The sequence below is a fragment of the Pipistrellus kuhlii genome, unplaced genomic scaffold, assembly GCF_014108245.1.
Source record: "Pipistrellus kuhlii isolate mPipKuh1 unplaced genomic scaffold, mPipKuh1.p scaffold_m20_p_14, whole genome shotgun sequence".
Classification (NCBI taxonomy): Eukaryota; Metazoa; Chordata; class Mammalia; order Chiroptera; family Vespertilionidae; genus Pipistrellus; species Pipistrellus kuhlii.
Window position 1 is genome coordinate 39,163,333 of NW_023425449.1, and position 16,421 is coordinate 39,179,753.

Here is a 16,421-nt window from a genome sequence, read left to right on the forward strand (position 1 = left end):
GACTAGTGACAATCTAGTTTTGAAGGTCAAATGAGACCTTGGAAGCAAAAGCCTTTCCAAACTGTGAAGGTCACCAGGTCAGTAGCAGCGTCAGTTCCTCGCTGCTTATTCAGGGCACAGGCCGGGGCCTTGGTGCACAATATACTGGGTCAGGCCTCCAGCCCTTTGTTTATCCATTCATTTGTATGCATCTTGCTTATGCCAAAAGGACTATGAGTAAGTTTCCCTTTGACTGTATTTGATGACAGCCTCCTTGATCCAGGTGCAATTTTTCCCCCAAAACAATGAGAGCTTTACAGCTTTTGCTGAAAAAATAATATATTAAAAATAATATGCAGCCTTTATAAAAATGTAAAACAATACAGAAAAAGGCATAGAGATAAAAGTAAAATTAACCCCAAATTCCACCTCTCAGCGATGATTACTCACTTTTTGATGAAACATCTGTGAGGCATCTTCTTACACATTTACACATTTTTAAAATGTAAACTGCATCACCTTATACATGCTGTTCTGGACCCACTTTTCCTCTGAACATTGCCAGCACACACTGAAGGTTCTGTCATCAACAGAGTGATGGAAAGGAAGTGTTGAACATTAAAAGGAACTGTGATCTTTATGGATTCTTTCATCACAGAATTCTAGAATTCTCTTTGCTGAATCCTTTTCTTGCATTTTCCCCTTGACCTAATTAAGTCTGTGCTTAGGTCTGGTAGGGCAGCGTGTTTTTCAATTTCATACATATATACGGGCATTGTCATTGTTAATGACTCTGTGCTATTCCATTTTTTATACAAAATACATTTATGTAGTTAGTCCCTCACCGATGGATATGTGTGTTATTTCCCATTTTTTGGCTAATGTAGTAATTCCATAATAAAAGTCTCAGTCTATTCAATTTTGCCCATTCTCAGAGTTGTTTAATTTCACCCTCAGGATTAATTCCTAGAAATGAAAAGGCTGAGGTCAGAGTTTTAAAAAATTTAATTCAGGCTATTAAAAGATGAGACAGTCGGGAAGCTTGAGGTTTAGCTGGGGTACCAGGAGTTAAAACGATTATAGGATAGTACAGAGTGATCTGGAGAGAGCTGACGAGTGAATGTTGTCAGGTGAAAGGGTCACTGAGGCCCAGCCAATGTGGATCAGTGGTTGAGTGTCAACCCATGAACCAAGAGGTCACAGGTGCGATTCCTGGTCAGGACACATGCCCAGGTTGTGGGATCAATCCCCAATGGGAGACATGCAAGAGGCAGCCGATTAATATTTCTCATCAATGATATATTTTAAAAAGAAAGAAAGAAACAAAGGATGAAAGGGTCACTGAGTGTTGGGAAAAGTTTCAGAGAAACTAGGTGAAGTGACCTTGCTTTGGAACCCAGGAAAACATCAAGGATAGTATCTCCCAGAGAGACCCACCTAAAGGCAGAGGGAGGGACAAGGTTTCTTGCATCTCCACTAATAATTGGTGAGTGCCCCTTATACATCTAAGGACACCCCAATTTTGATTTATTAAGTTAGTTTTTTGGCTCTGATTGTAGTAAATGTACTATATCTTGAAAATCTTCACACAAGTTTTTATCTTCATAGACATCTCCCTTCAATGCTTTTCTCAAAAGTTGTACTTCTGGTTAATAGTTGGTGCTTGGCTGGTGGTATCTTACTTTATTGATGCCCAAATTATTCAAGACAATTCAAACCTTGACAAAAGAAAATTAGATGGCATTTATTGCCTCTTCTCAATGTTCCACACTTGTCTTGGTTAGAGAGCTGAATTAGATTAGATTGCTTTCTGTTCTTTATGGAGCTTTACTTTGCTGACTGCTACCATGTACCTCACTATATCACTGTGTTTCTAAAGTTGTTGTCTGATTATTTCTTTTCACTGTCTTTTTTTCTTTCTGGAAATGGATGCAATGCATAATGGATGGCTTTATATAATTGCTACAAATGATGATAAAGGTTAGGCAAGAATATTAAGTTCTCTATTTACATTTGAATATGAGTCAAGGATGTTGTTGATTTGTAAATTACCCACTAATGAAACCTGGAAAAAAGTTTTCTCAGCTCATCTCCTCTACAGATTCTTAATGAGTACTTACCTTTGTATGCAAGAGTATCACAGATGAATATTCCAACATGTTCACTTTGGGGGAGGAGAAAAATAATACTTGGACTAGTATCATAGCACCCTGGAATGAAGTTGTTTATGGCTGACAGCTAGACCTTGTGTTTTGTTCTGTGCTTTTTCCCCCCTCTTCTGTTCTGCACCTTTTGACTTCCTTTGACATTTATAAATTTTTCCTAAGGTAAAAGCCATAAACTTGCTTTCCCAGCTTCCTTTACACGTAGGATGCAGGTACGTGGCCCTGGCTGCCCCAATCAGATGCTTGCATTTGAGATTTTAGATTGAAAGCTAGTGACACAAATAAGCAGGTGCATCACAGAACCATTCTGGTGAGAAGAAGAACAAATAGGCCTGTTTTTTGCAAGAGGGCAGTGTCAGAGGTTCTGGAAGCACCCCCTGGTTCTGTATAGTGGACCAACTGAACTGTCTGTATCCAGTAGGTCTACCCAGGGGCTGTTTGTGGTCTAAAATAAATGGGCATTGCCCCTGACTTTGTAGTTCTCAGCCCAGATCTCCGGGCCTCCTCAAAAATCTGAAAACTGTCTCATATCCTTTAATATTCCTTTTCTATTTAATTTAGCCAAGGAGGCTTTCTATAGTTTCCAACCAAGAAATCTAGTTGATATAACTGGAATAAAAGGATAATGACAAGGAAATAAAACTCTTTTATATGTCTCTCCTTTCAGTTATTGAAAAATGTCAGTGGAACAAAACCATTTGCCAGATCATTCTTAGAGCAGTCATCATTTACTTAAGCTGACTCACTGTTGAGAACAGCAATACAGAAAGAATGAAACACGCAGGCAGGGCATTTCTAAGGAAAATGGAGAGTCACTGAATACGGGTGCAATGATCGGTCTGAGTTTGGAACTCATTTCCTAACCCCCTTAGGAAAGGGGGTTAAAAGGAGAGATTTACTTCCTAAAAATAACGTTTCAACTGAGTTATTTATTAAAGAATTTTCACAAAATTACTAAAGTTTGTCTGCAATCATGAGTAAATGATACTCTGACTCAAAGCTCTTATATAGGAAAGGGTGAGTTATCATTCTACTTTTCTTTCTAGTATACCTAGTTCTTTAATTCTATGATCTTTGAGGCCAAAGTGTCGGCTCACTTATAGATAATAACAGCTGGTATCCTCATATGCACCTTTGAGCTTCTTGTTAAAGAAACCAAAAAAGCAAAGGGACAGAAGCATTCTTTTGATGTAAAAACTTCTCCTTAGAGTCAGTCCTCTGCTTATTCACTTGTGGTTTACATAGCCATGACTCAATTAAATGATATTATCTGTTCCAAGCCAAGAATAATTTTGTTTCCTCCTTTGTTTAAAATATAACTCACTCACATAGGAGCCAGTTAGTCATCATCATTATAAAGGGCAAAGAAATATGCTACGTCCAATCCCATTCAAATGCTCACGTCATGTCATGTCACTCAGCTAGAAGAGCATCTTGTGTTCCATTAGAATTTTGTTACAGAGAATATTATCAATTTATCACCCTTCCCCAATTTTCTTAGGTAAGAGCTGGAAGCTATTTTTATTTTCTTAGAAAAATTGAAGAGTAAGAAGTTTGTCCAGGCAAATAAAACAATGAGTAAAAACCAAAAACCACCCTAACTGGTTTGGCTCAGTGGGTAGAGTTTTGGCCTGGGGACTGAAGGGTTCCCAGTTTGATTCTGGTCAAGGACACATGCCCAGGTTCCAGGCTCCATCCCCAGTAGGGGGTGTGCAGGGGGCAACCTATTGATATTCTCTCTCATCATTGATGTTTCTCTCTCTCTCTCCCTCTCCCTTCCTCTCTGAAATCAATAAAAATATATTAAAAACAAAAACCCTAAACCAGGAACCAGTTCTCCCGATTTCCTGCTTAGGCCCCAAGAGGCTTTATTTTGGGGATATCTAGGATTGAATAAGAGAATAAAAGTAAGTGAATGCATCAAATGTAAGAGACAGTTACAATTTCTCACTTTCTCATTCACTCCAGAGCAAATCATTCAGCAAGTTTACAAAAACATATCTGAAGAAACATGAAACATTAATTTGAAAGAGTATACGCACTCCTATATTCATTGTTATTAACAATAGTCATGATTTGGAAGCAACCCAAGTGTCCATCAGTAGATGAGTGGATAAAAAGCTGTGGGTACATGTGCACAATGGAATACTGCTGGGCCATGAAAAAGAAGGAAATCTTACATTTTGTGACAGCATGGGTGGACCTGGAGAGCATTATGCTAAGTGAAACAAAAAAGACAAATACCATATGATTTCACTTATATGTGGAATCCAGTGAACAAAATAAACTAACAAATGAAATAGAAACAGACTCAGAGATACAGAGAACAGACTGACAGCTGTCAGATGGGAGTAGGGAGCGGGGCTGGCTGAAAAAGGTGAAGGGATTAAGCAAAACAAACAAACAAACAAACAAAACACACCCCAAAACCCAAAAACCTCATAAGACAGACAACAGTATGGTGATTATCAAAGGGCAAGGGAAGTGGGGGAAATATGAGCGGGTAAGAGGGTGATGGAAAGAGACTTGACTTGGAATGGTGAACACAATACAATAGACAGACGATGTGTTATAGAACTGTACACCTGAAACCAATTTAATTTTATTAACCAGTGTCACCCAATAAAGTCCATAAAATAGAAAGATAGGATGATAGTAAGCTGAAATGTGGAGGAAGGCTAGAACTGGTCAGCCTTTGGAAGCTGGGATCTTGAAGAAGGCGGCCTGGTGAGCTGCTGTTGAACATGCTCAGTCCTCACCTGCGAAACCTTCTCCCCAGCCCCTGCCCTGCACCGGGGGACCGCCTTCCTCCCTCAGTGTCTGCACGTCCCCGGCTCTTACACCACTGCCTGGCCCACAGGTGTTAACCTGCCCACCTTCCCTGAGGTGCCCGCAGGGTGAGCCCAGCACTCTTTCCTTTCCTACGGTGTCATCAAGAAGGGAAAGAGGAAGTGGCAAAAGGCAGTGTATCATTTCCCAGGGCTGCCGTAACAAATGACCACAGACTTGGCAGCTTATAACAATGGCGCTGTATCCTCTCACAGTCTGAAATCCAGGTGGAGACAGAACCTGCTCCCCGGGAGGCTCAAGGGGGGACTCCCTGCTGCCGCTTCCAAGCTTCTGGTGGCTCCAGGTGCCCCTGGGCTGTGGCCACATCACTCAGTCTCTGCCTTTGTCTTCACATCACCCCTCTCTGTGCCGTCTCCTTTTCTCTTTCTTGTAAGAACACTTGTAACTGGCTTTAGGGCCCACTCTGTGATCCAGAATGTTCTCATCCTGAGATCTTTAACAATTCTCTCTGCAAAAAACTGTTTTTTGTTTTGTTTGTTTTTTGTTTTTGTTTTTGTTTTTTCAAATAAGGGCACCATTCACAGTTTCCAGAACCTGGAATTATATTGGGGGTGAGAGTGGTCACCATTCAACCCCATACAGGCAGTGAGTTCTGAGGCATTGAACCTATTAAAATACCTTCTTTTTATTTTATTTTTCTTCTTTATAAACTTGGTATCTTTGAAATAGCATCAGACACAAGTCCTACTGAAATGTCACAGATCAGAGGCAGCAGGCTGGAGAGCCTGAGATCATAGGCGCGGTCTGAGGTCACATGGCCTCGGTTCAAATCCCAGCACTTCCAACCCCTCTGTGATTCTGTTTTTCCATCTGTATATTGGGCACAATACCAATACCTACCCCTGAGGTTGTTGTTGGTCTTAGATATGATAATACTTGTAACAGCATCTAGAACTGACCCTAAGCAAAGTGCTTAACAAGTGTTAACTGTTCCTACTATTATAAAAGTGAACAATAATGTATTGCAAATGGGTAGGGGATGGTGACAATGATGAAAGTGTAAGGTGGGATGGCCAGATGGAGGCTAGGAAGCGCCCGGGCTTTGGTACTGTCTGGAACTACGGTTCTTTTGTGTCTTGACCTACCTGTGGCCACCTGACTTGGAATAAAACATGTTGGTGGCCCCTCCTCTCAGGACCTGCTCTGAGCCGCTGTGTTTGCTGATCAGAGGCTTGGAATCTGGAGGCCAAACCAAGCAGAGGGCGCAGAATTTCAAACAGAGATAGGCGAACAGGCTGCTGGGCGAACAGGCAGGAAGGGCATTTCCCGGGAGGCGCCGCCCCTTGGGACGGGGCAGCCTGATACCCACCCCACTGGGCACTGCATTCTAGACAGGAGCCTTTCTCCTCGTGAGACTAGTACTGGACGTGTGCCTCCTGCCCTGCTGACCTGCCTCGGGGCCAAGAAGTTGGTGAGTGGGAGTGCTCGGGGCACGGTCAGGAGCCCTCACCTGCCCATCAAGGTGAGGCCCATTGCTGTTTCTTATTCCTGAGCTCTGTCCGCACTCTGCTGTGGTCTGGCTTCTGGATGCCCTTGTGGCTGCTGCTCCTCCTCTTGTTCTTAGAGACCTGGCTCATCCTGGGTGAGTCCCAGAGCACAGAGCATGGACACTGGCTATGGCAAGTTCCCTGGCCTCTCTGAACTGCGGTGTGTAGCACCTGGGAAGGTGAGGATTGCATAGTACCTTGAAAAATTGATCAAAATTTTAGCGGCTGTTGGGATAATGAAATGAGAAAAATGTATATAGAACCTTTAGCTCAGTGCTTGTCTCAGCCTATACGCTTAATGAGCAGCAGCTATTATGATTGTCTTAGAGCACGCTGAAGATTGATAATTAAATAATAAAAAGGATTAAAATATTGAATAGATTACACATCGTACAATGGCTCAATCCCAGTGTGGTCTAGGTGGAAAAGCATTCAGCAAGCCCAGTGGAGACCTGGCTCTGTCCCCAGTGTGGCCGGTTTGTAGCTGGGTGACTTTGAGTAAGTTGCCTAATTTTTCTGAGCCTCAATTTTCTCATCTTAAGAATAATGGTAGCTATTTTCTCTCATTTGCCAGGAGCTATTCCAAGTGCTTTAGATACATAAATTCACTTAATCCTTGAAACTCTATAACAAAGGTGGGGAACCTTTTTTCTCTCAAGGGCCATTTAGATATTTCTAACAATATTCGAGGGTCATACAAAATTATCAATTTAAAATTAACCTACTATATTTGGTCAATCATATAATTAATTCACCCCTAATGCATTGGCAGGGCTAGACCAAATGATTTCATAGGCCTTATATGGTCCGTGGGCCGAAGTTCTCCCTTCTCTATAAGGAAGATATTACTTGATCCCTATTTTTAAAAATTATATATTTTATTGATATTTTACAGAGTGGAAGGGAGAGGGATACAGAGCTAGAAACATCAATGAGAGAGAGACATTGACATCGATCCTGCATACCCCCTACCAGGGATGTGCCTCCTGCATACCCCCTACCAGGGATGTGCCCACAATCAATCTACATGCCCTTAATTGGAATCGAACCTGGGACCTCTGCAGACCGACACTCTATCCACTGAGCCAAACCGGTTTTGGCTACTTGATCCCCATTTTATGGATGACAAAATGGAGGCATAGAGAGTTATATGGTTTACTCCAGGAAACAGATTATAAGTAGTAGTATGAGGCCAAAGTCAGACCTGAGCCTGTGTCTTACCCAGTAAACTTTGGAAATACCAGTCTCCTTTCCCACACAGGGCCTCTGCTAGAGTCTGACGTTTGGCTCCATGCTCAGGGAGGGTAAAATACCTTACAGATAGAACATGTAGTCACTATTTACCTCTTGGCTGCATCCCTGTTTCTGTTTAATGTGAGTAACACTCATCACTGTGTAAACTGGGGCTTTGAGCAGATATAGGTATGGATACATCGTGTTTACATGTAAGTTCACTATACAGACTTCTCCAGTTCTGATTTTACTGTAGTAGACTGGGGGTCAGTGAGGCCTTCCTCATTGTTTGTGAGGAATAAACTTTACTGTGTCTCCTGAGGCCCAGGACGAGGCATGACTTTAGACCCCTTCTCTTTGGTGATTCCAAGTTGAGAAAGGGACAGATCTTGGACTCCTGTGCATGTTTGGGACTCCACACACATTTGAACTCTGAGCTGAGGCTGAAACTGCATGTACATTTACCCTGGAGAAATGAACAGGACTGAGAGAGCTTCCTCCTGCCATGTGACAGCCTCAAACTCCAGCTTTTGCAAAAGTAATTTCAGCGGGAACTGAGCAGAGTCCTCAAGAACTTGGTGGAGTGAGGAAGAGAGCTTGATGGGATTCTGCTGTTTCTGAGACCCTGTAAGTCTCACACAAAAGGCTCCCTCAAGACAGACTGTTTTATCAGGCTTCTCTATAACACCTTAAGAGTTAGGTTTGATTGCATGGGTTGATACATGAGCCTTCGGATTTATTTCCTTCTAGGAAGGATATCACTGAAAATTGAAGCAATGAATTTCTGGTGGGGATTTTTAAAAATTGAGTTCATGTCTAGGATATGGATGACTGGAAGCTGTTTGTAATTGCATTGAGTTGCCTCATATTTCAAGTTTTGACTGATTAGAGAGCTTTGTTTGTCTGCACTAATTAAATTTTTTACTCATGGAAGTAATCGGTTTGAGGGAAGTAGATTTTGGTTGTAGGGGCCATGAAGGAACTTAAATATGTAAAGGAAATAAAATCCTTTGCATCTCTGTCGGAGTGATACAGTATTTTTCGGACCATAAGACGCTCCGGACCATAAGACGCACCAGTTGTTAGAGAAGGGAAATGAAGAAAAAAAGATTCTGAAACAACTAGTGTCCTAAAATATTTTATGTGCATTAAAACCCAACATCACAGTCATAAACACATGTAATCAACCCTGTAAAGTAAACAGCAGCATTTAGAACCATTTTAGAGCCGGGCAAGCACACAGAGACCACACAGAACCTGGCAAGTAAAAAAACTTTTTTTTTAAAGTATATGTGTAGGCTATATTTGGACCCACTTCTGGGGTGAAAAAAGTGCGTCTTATGGTCCGAAAAATACGGTAGGTTGCCTTCTGTTTGTATCCATAGCGGGGCCTAATTTCTCTAAATTTCTCTTTAATCTGTGACTGATATTGTCTTCGCTCAAGACCGTTATGGTCATTTAGTAAATTATCATATGTAAAGGTCTCTGACACATAGTGAATGTTGGTTAGTTGAGCATTATCCTGTGCACCAAAAGGTTCAAATTCCAGTCAGGGCACATATCTGGGTTGTGGCAGGTTCTATTCCCAGTAGAGGCACAAATAGAAGGCAACCTATCAATGTTTTTCTCTCTCATTGGTGTTTCTCTTTCTTCCTCCCTCTCTCTAAGCATGTACTTGGGTAAGGATTAAACAATATCCTTTGCAGATCATATTTGAAATGCTATAGTTTTTTCTGTACAGTACTGAACTACTTTTGCTTTTAACAGATATGAATTTCCTTTCATTTTTTCCTTTTCAAGTATATAGAGGAAAGTAATTAGGCCATCACATTTAAACCTTGGATAATTTTATGTAATGCTCAAGAGTTCTGAAGAAAGTGCCGTTGAAGGAGAAAGCTAATTTTTGGATGAATGGGATTCAAGTGTACTCTGTTATCAGTGAGCCTGGCCTGGATGTAGAGAGAAGGTGTTGTATGAGTCCATGCTTGCTGAGGTCTTAGCATTCCTGGAGGGTAAACACAGGATAAATGGACATCCAGAGGTCACAGTGATTTCAATAAACAGATGTGTGATCTTGATCCTTGATCTAGTTCCTACTTTTTCCCTGGATCTGTTTCCCTATCTGTTGAATGAATAGGATGATCTTTTTTTTTTTTTTTTTTTTTTTTAAGATATATCTTATTGATTTTTTTTTTTTTTATAGAGAGGAAATGAGAGGGATAGAGAGTTAGAAACATTGATGAGAGAGAAACATCGATCAGCTGCCTCCTGCACACCCACAACTGGGGATGTGCCTGCAACCAAGGTACATGCCCTTGACAGGAATCAAACCTGGGACCCTTTAGTCCACAGGTCGATGCTCTATCCACTGAGCCAAACTGGTTACGGCGAGTAGGATGATTTTGATTAGTGGTTTTCAAACTTAGAAAGTTCATTTAATACTCAAACTCCTCAATATATAAAGCAGCATCACGTTGGAGGTTAGGGCTTCAACACATGGATTTGGGGGACACAGACACTCAGTCCATAGTGTGGCCTAATCTCCCTAAATTTCTCTTTAATCTGCATCTGATACTGTCTTCGCTCAAGGTCGAATAATTTAGTAAATTATCAAATGTAAAGGACTCTGACACATAGTGGATGTTGAATACATTTGTATCCTTTCCACCCATCTCTTCTCTGCTTCCCGGGACCTTCTTCCTTTAAGATCAACTGGAGTATCACCTGCTCTGGATGCCTTCCTCGGCTCCTCATTCTTCCCTCCACTCTCCAAATGGTACCCATGGTAGCATTGCTCTTCTGTGCTTATACCACACTGTGAGCACTTCTAAGGCCAAGGACTCTGTTAGATTTATCCCTGTACACCAGGCCTATATATGCTGGGGCACAAATAGACTCCATCTACTTTTGTTGAGTTATCATCTAAGGACTGGTGGTAGAGAAAGAGCCAATCGATGAAAGATATTTAGAGAAAGAAAAAGGAGGATGTGTTAGAAAAGAGAGTGATTTTAAGAAATGGATGGAGACCAGGGCTGGATGATAGCCAGAGCTGATGCACCATTTAGCAGAGAACAAATGGTTCATCAGGCCCCAGGGAGAATAATTTCCTCTTCTTTCACAGCTCCAAGGTAACTGTTAGGACAAGGCTTGGCAACTGGAGTTTTAGGTTATTCTTGCCTCTCACTGTGCTCTCAGTCTTAGAATGGCCTTCATGCTTTTCTATCTGCTATAATACATTTTTTTTTTTAAGAAAGCCAAAAAACTGCTAGTGAATTCTTATGGAACTTTCTATATGAATGCTCTATCCATGTGTCTGTCTGTCTGTCCATCTATCCAATAGTCATTGAGCCTTACTATTTGCCAGGCATTATGCTAAATACTGAAGGTATGGATATAAATAGGCATGGTTACTGCCTTCAGAAGCTCAGCATTTAATAAAGGATAATGGTTGTTTTAAACGGTTATGATATATACTAGTATGCTAAATGCTATAACAGAGATAAGAACAAAGTGCTAGTATAGCTAAATACTATAACAGAGATAAGAACAAAGTGCTAGAATCAAGAAGAATGAGTGACTATTCCTTTTTGCAAAACTGGAGGACACATTGCATAAAAGAAGGTAGTTGAGTTGGGCCTAGAATATAGATTATGGTGTTTGACCGATAAAGATATGGGAGAAGTTACCTTCAGTGGAGGGACTGGAAGGAGAAAGGGTTCATGGGCAAAAGTGTGATGAATGTAGGAGGAGCTGTTCATTGGGTGAAGTACAGTGTTTGGGGAGTCCAGTGCTGGACAGGAGGACTGAGGCTGTATTGTGGGGAGCCCTAAGGTACATTCACAGAACATTGATCCTGTTTTTAATTTAATTAACATGTATAGGATATAGCACGTTAGTGTTTACAAACAGAATATCACATTTTTAATCTCATTTGATCTTCATGATAACCCTCTAAGACAGTGATTCTCAATCTTTCTAATGCCGCAACCCCACAGGTTGAGAACCGCTAGCAGGGTCGCCTAAGACTATCAGAAAACACAGATATTTACATTATGATTCATAACAGTAGAAAATTACAGTTATGAAGTAGCAACAAAAATAATTTTGTGGTTTGGGGTTACTACAACATGAGGAACTGTATTAAAGTATCATGGCATTAGAAAGGTTGAGAACCACTTGTTTAAGAGAACTTAGTTATTCTCCACTTTACAGATGAAGAAAGTGAGGTGAAGAAAGGATAAGGATTTTCTAAAGGTTACATAATTAGCAGGTGGATGAGCTGCTACTTAAAGCCAGGACTGTGGGTCCCAAAATCTATGCTTTTAAACAATTAAACATTCTGTTGAATCATGGCATACAAGTGTGCTGCAGGATGGGTGAGATGCATGTGAGGAAAAGTCTCCATTTTCCTGTGGCAGGCCCATCCTCCTACCTTGCCCTTGAACATTTGGCAAAGTTCTCGAAGGACTACTTAACTTGGGCTGGCTTTACACAGTGTGGCTCTGAATTAATTATTTCTGAGCCATTCTTGATTCAGAGAAACCACAGGAGGGTGGATTCCTTAGCATCCCTGGAGGTGCATTTCTGAGGCTCAGCTGACTCAGGTGAATATCAAGATTCCCAATGATAATCTGTTGAATTGGTGACATTTGAATTATGATGGCCACTGGGGCAGGAATGTACAAAATGAAGAACTCAGAGAAATACCCACCTCCCTCAGTGAGGTAGCAGGTTCCAAATTGCAGTGGGCAAGAACGAAAGGGTTCCCATGAGATTGGGAGTCAGTGCCCCATCCATTCAGGCCATTGTCTGGGACCCTTTGGACTCATTTCCTCCAAGACTGGGCTGATCCTATGTGTAAGGAGAAAAGTCAACCAATTCTGTAGCCTCTTTGCCAGAATGGGGATTGAATGAAAGAGAAGTTGGGGTTAGACAATAAAGGTCACTCAGCCTTCTCAAATATAACCACCAAATATTCTGAATTTCCTAAATTTCATTGTTTCTTCTGGTTATAAAATTACATTTTGAACTTCTCTTACTTAACCACAGGAGTCTGCATGCAATCCCACTGCATGTTAGAATCATCCCTGGAACTTCCAGAGCTGCTAAGCCTTAGCCGCATGGCTGACCAGTGAAATCAGACTCTCTGCATGGGGCCTCGCCATGGTGTGGGGGACAGTTTTATTTATTTATTTTTATTTAAAAATATTTTTATTGATTTCAGAGAGGAAAGGAGAGGGAGAGAAAGATAGAAACATCAATGATGAGAGAGAATTATTGATTGGCTGCCTCCTGCATGCCTCCTTGGGGATCAAACCAGTAACCTGGGCATGTACCCTTGACTGGAATTGAACCTGAGACCCTGCAGTCCACAGACCCATGTGCTTTCCACTGAGCCAAACCGGCTAGGGCATGGGGGACAATTTTAGAAAGCTTCCTGTATGAGTCTGATGTGCAGCCAAAGTTGAGCATCACTGCTCTAAAGAAATAAGATATTGAACAGGCAAGTTGTGATAGGGAGAGAGAAAGAAAAGTTCCAGTCTTGACAAAGGCAGGATGTCACACAGATTCATATTTTAACAATCTCCTATCAAAACTCACACAGTAGCTCTTACTCAGCTTGGAGGTTTGTGTTTATTTATTTATATTTATTTATTTATTTTTAAAATATATTGTACTGATTTTTTACAGAGAGGAGGAGAGAGGGACAGAGAGCTAGAAACGTCGATGAGAGAGAAACATCGACCAGCTGCCTCTTGCACACTCCCTACTGGGGATGTGCCCGCAACCAATGTACATGCCCTTGACCGGAATCGAATCGGGACCCTTCAGTCTGCAGACCGACGCTCTGCCACTGAGCCAAACCGGTTTCGGCAAGGTGGTTTGCGTTTAATGAGTAGATCCCAGTCTGTGAAGTACTGGGGGTTATGACTTGCTTTTGAGGGTGAGGTGCAGGGGTCACTTGTGTCCTGTGTCCTCTTAGGTGGAGAGGAGAGCAGTGGGCCAGAACTGTTCACACCCATTGACACAATGAACTTAGTGCTTTGTCCCATGGCCTGAGCAGCTTCTATTCCCCACTGAAGGTAGAAAAGGTGAGCCCAGTAGCGGAGTCTGGTGACACAGAGGACAACCACATAGAGACCCTGCTTGCAAGCCATTTCCTAATCTCAGCTCCACTGAGCTATGGACGTGACATTAAATTAGCTATTTGTAGGACTCTTACCAGATCAGCATGAGGGCTGGCGAAGTCATATATCTAATACCCAGGGAGAAAAGTGGAGTTAAAGTTATTGCCACTTCCTGCAGCAGAGAAGCCTGGAGCTCAGAGAAGTGCCCCCTGACCTAGTTAGAAGTGCCCCAAACTCCAGGTGTCCGGCTGCTCTTTCCATGTGCCAGGCTGGATGCCCCTCCCCCAGCAGCGAGGGCCCCGGGCTTCCACAGCGAGCGTCGCCACCCCGAGCAGATGTGCTGCAGCAAGTCTAACACATGCACTGTTTCATATTCTTATTGTTTGGATACAGATATCGGAGTCATGGTAGCTTTCACCCTGAGGAGACCAGGTTGGTATGGGGATTTCTGTGTGTCTCTTGACTTATCTTGGGGTGGCCTTGGGAGGATATTCAATAGATCCTAAACCAGAGAACCTCAATCATTTTTTTTGAAGTGGGAGGGTTCCCATGCTGGAATTCTGGGCAGACTGGAGAGGGGAGTGTGATGGCAACTGCCCTTGGGAGCCTTCCTGATTTGCCCGTGGATCCCAATATATGGACTGGAAATCCCGAACAACCTCTCATTTGTAAAAATGAATAACCTGCCCAGTGATATATTGTGGGAAGCCTAGGAGGTAGTGTGTGCAAAATGGTGTTCCTGGCACATAATGGATTTCAATACATTTTTTAAAAAAATTTACACGCATTCTAGGAAATATCCTAGCCCATTTCTTTGTCATCCACAATGCAATCATTTGTAGCATTTGTTGTTACAATCATTTGTAAAATCCCTTTACAAGCACTGTTTCCTATTTTAACGTCACCCTGTGAATTGGGTAAGAGATGTCCTCTGTCACATGTGAATGAAACATGCTCATTTGGGTTAAACAACCAGCCCCAAATTCTAGCACTGAGAGTGGATTAAAGCTGGCCCTGAGCTGAGATTTGTGTGCTGCCCCATAGGCCAGTGGCATGCTCGTTCTGGGCTGGTGAACTCTACTGTGGCTGTCATGGGGGCGAGGAGGGGAAATCTGCTTTATCAAATCTCTTCCTGCTTTGAGTCAGGCTGGGAATGCTCTTGATGACTGACTCAAGCGTTCGGGCAAACAACCTTGTGTGTTTGTGAAACAAACATCAACCCACCCAAGACAGCTGAGCTGGTTGTGAATCCTCTGGGCAATTGGAAGGACATCTCTGGTTTCCTCTGCAGGGTGTCTGAGCTGTGCCTAGACCAGGCCTTCTCAGTGCTGGTCTTCCCCAAAGCAATGAAATCTCTGACAGTGATTTCCGACATCAGTATCTTTGAAGCTTTCTTAGTTGCCTCTAGTGGACAGCAGGGCCAAGAGCTCTGTTTTCTGAGGGTCAGGAGTGCCTGTCTCTAAGAGGTGGAAACCCCTCCTCCTCTCCTTTCATGGCAGCAACTTTGGGCATGCCCAGAGCCCAGTTCCAGCTGCCCAATGGGAGGTGCAGAATCCTGAGGCCATCGATGATAAAGGTGTTCCAAAAGGAACCATGTGTGTCCCTGGTAGATACTGGCACTTACTAGAAGCAACTTCCTGTTTGAGGATGGAAGAAACTCAGCCCTTTCAAGCAGCCAGAAGAGGCCATTGGCCAAGTTCCCAGAACATCAGATGCTGCCTCTGTGAAGTGATGATGGTAGTGAGCCCTTGGGGACCACAGTAGCAATTCAGGGTTTGGAAGGTGCTAGCCTGGGCCTCTGCCTGGTAACTTTTATTTGAAAACAGGATAACAAGAACTACTATTGGAAGTTTCCTTTAAGAAACTTCAGACAAAGAGATCCTCCTTTTGTCTCTCAGGAGACTTTAGATTACTCTTCTTATCACAGGATAATGGCAAATGAAAGGGGGGAATGCTACCTCCAAGAAGGGTGCTCTTTTTGTTGTTAGCTTGCTTGTTTTTTCTTTTTTTAAATATTTTTTTATTGATTTCAGAGAGGAAGGGAGAAGGAGAGAGAGATAGAAACATCAATGATGAGAGAGAATCATTTATTGGCTGCCTCTTGCATGCTCCTGATTGAGGATCGAGCCGCAACCGAAGCATGTGCCCTGACTAGGAGTCAAACCATGACATCCTGGTTCATAGGTCAGTGTTCAGCCACTAAGCCATGCCAGTTCGCTTGTGGGTTTTTTTTTTTTTTTTTTTTTTTTTGTGTGTGTGTGTGTGTGTGTGTGTGTGTGTGTGTTTGTGTTTAGCACTTTTCATATACCAAGCACTGTCCTAGGTGCTTTGCTTACTTCGCCTCATTTTCTTTTCACAACAATCCTTTTAAGTAGGAACTTTACTATTATCTCCTTGTACCAATGGGGAAACTGAGGTTCAGAGAGGTATCTATCCATGTCTGGGTGGTTCCAGGACCCATTTTTTCCCCATTATGCTGTATCTGAAGGTATCAAAAGGCCCCTCAGGTACCCCTTTTCTGATATTCTTTACCAGTGGCCCTCAGGCCTCTACTTGCACACTTCCAGGAACAGGGAACT

At 42.4% G+C, this 16,421-nt stretch overlaps 1 protein-coding gene across 3 annotated transcripts in view; it reads left to right on the forward strand.

Annotated features, from left to right (window-relative positions):
• Window positions 1-16,421, forward strand: part of FER1L6 (fer-1 like family member 6) — a 118,936-nt gene that overhangs the window by 1,417 nt on the left and 101,098 nt on the right. The window contains exon 2 of one of the 3 annotated variants that reach the window (XM_036437215.2): window positions 14,236-14,274. The exons of 1 other annotated variant lie outside the window; for it this stretch is intronic. In XM_036437215.2, coding sequence (XP_036293108.1) covers window positions 14,236-14,274 — 39 coding nt within the window. Of the gene's footprint in view, window positions 1-6,298; window positions 6,434-14,235; window positions 14,275-16,421 lie in introns of those variants that run through there. One more of the 3 variants, XM_045581508.1, reaches the window with a different exon arrangement.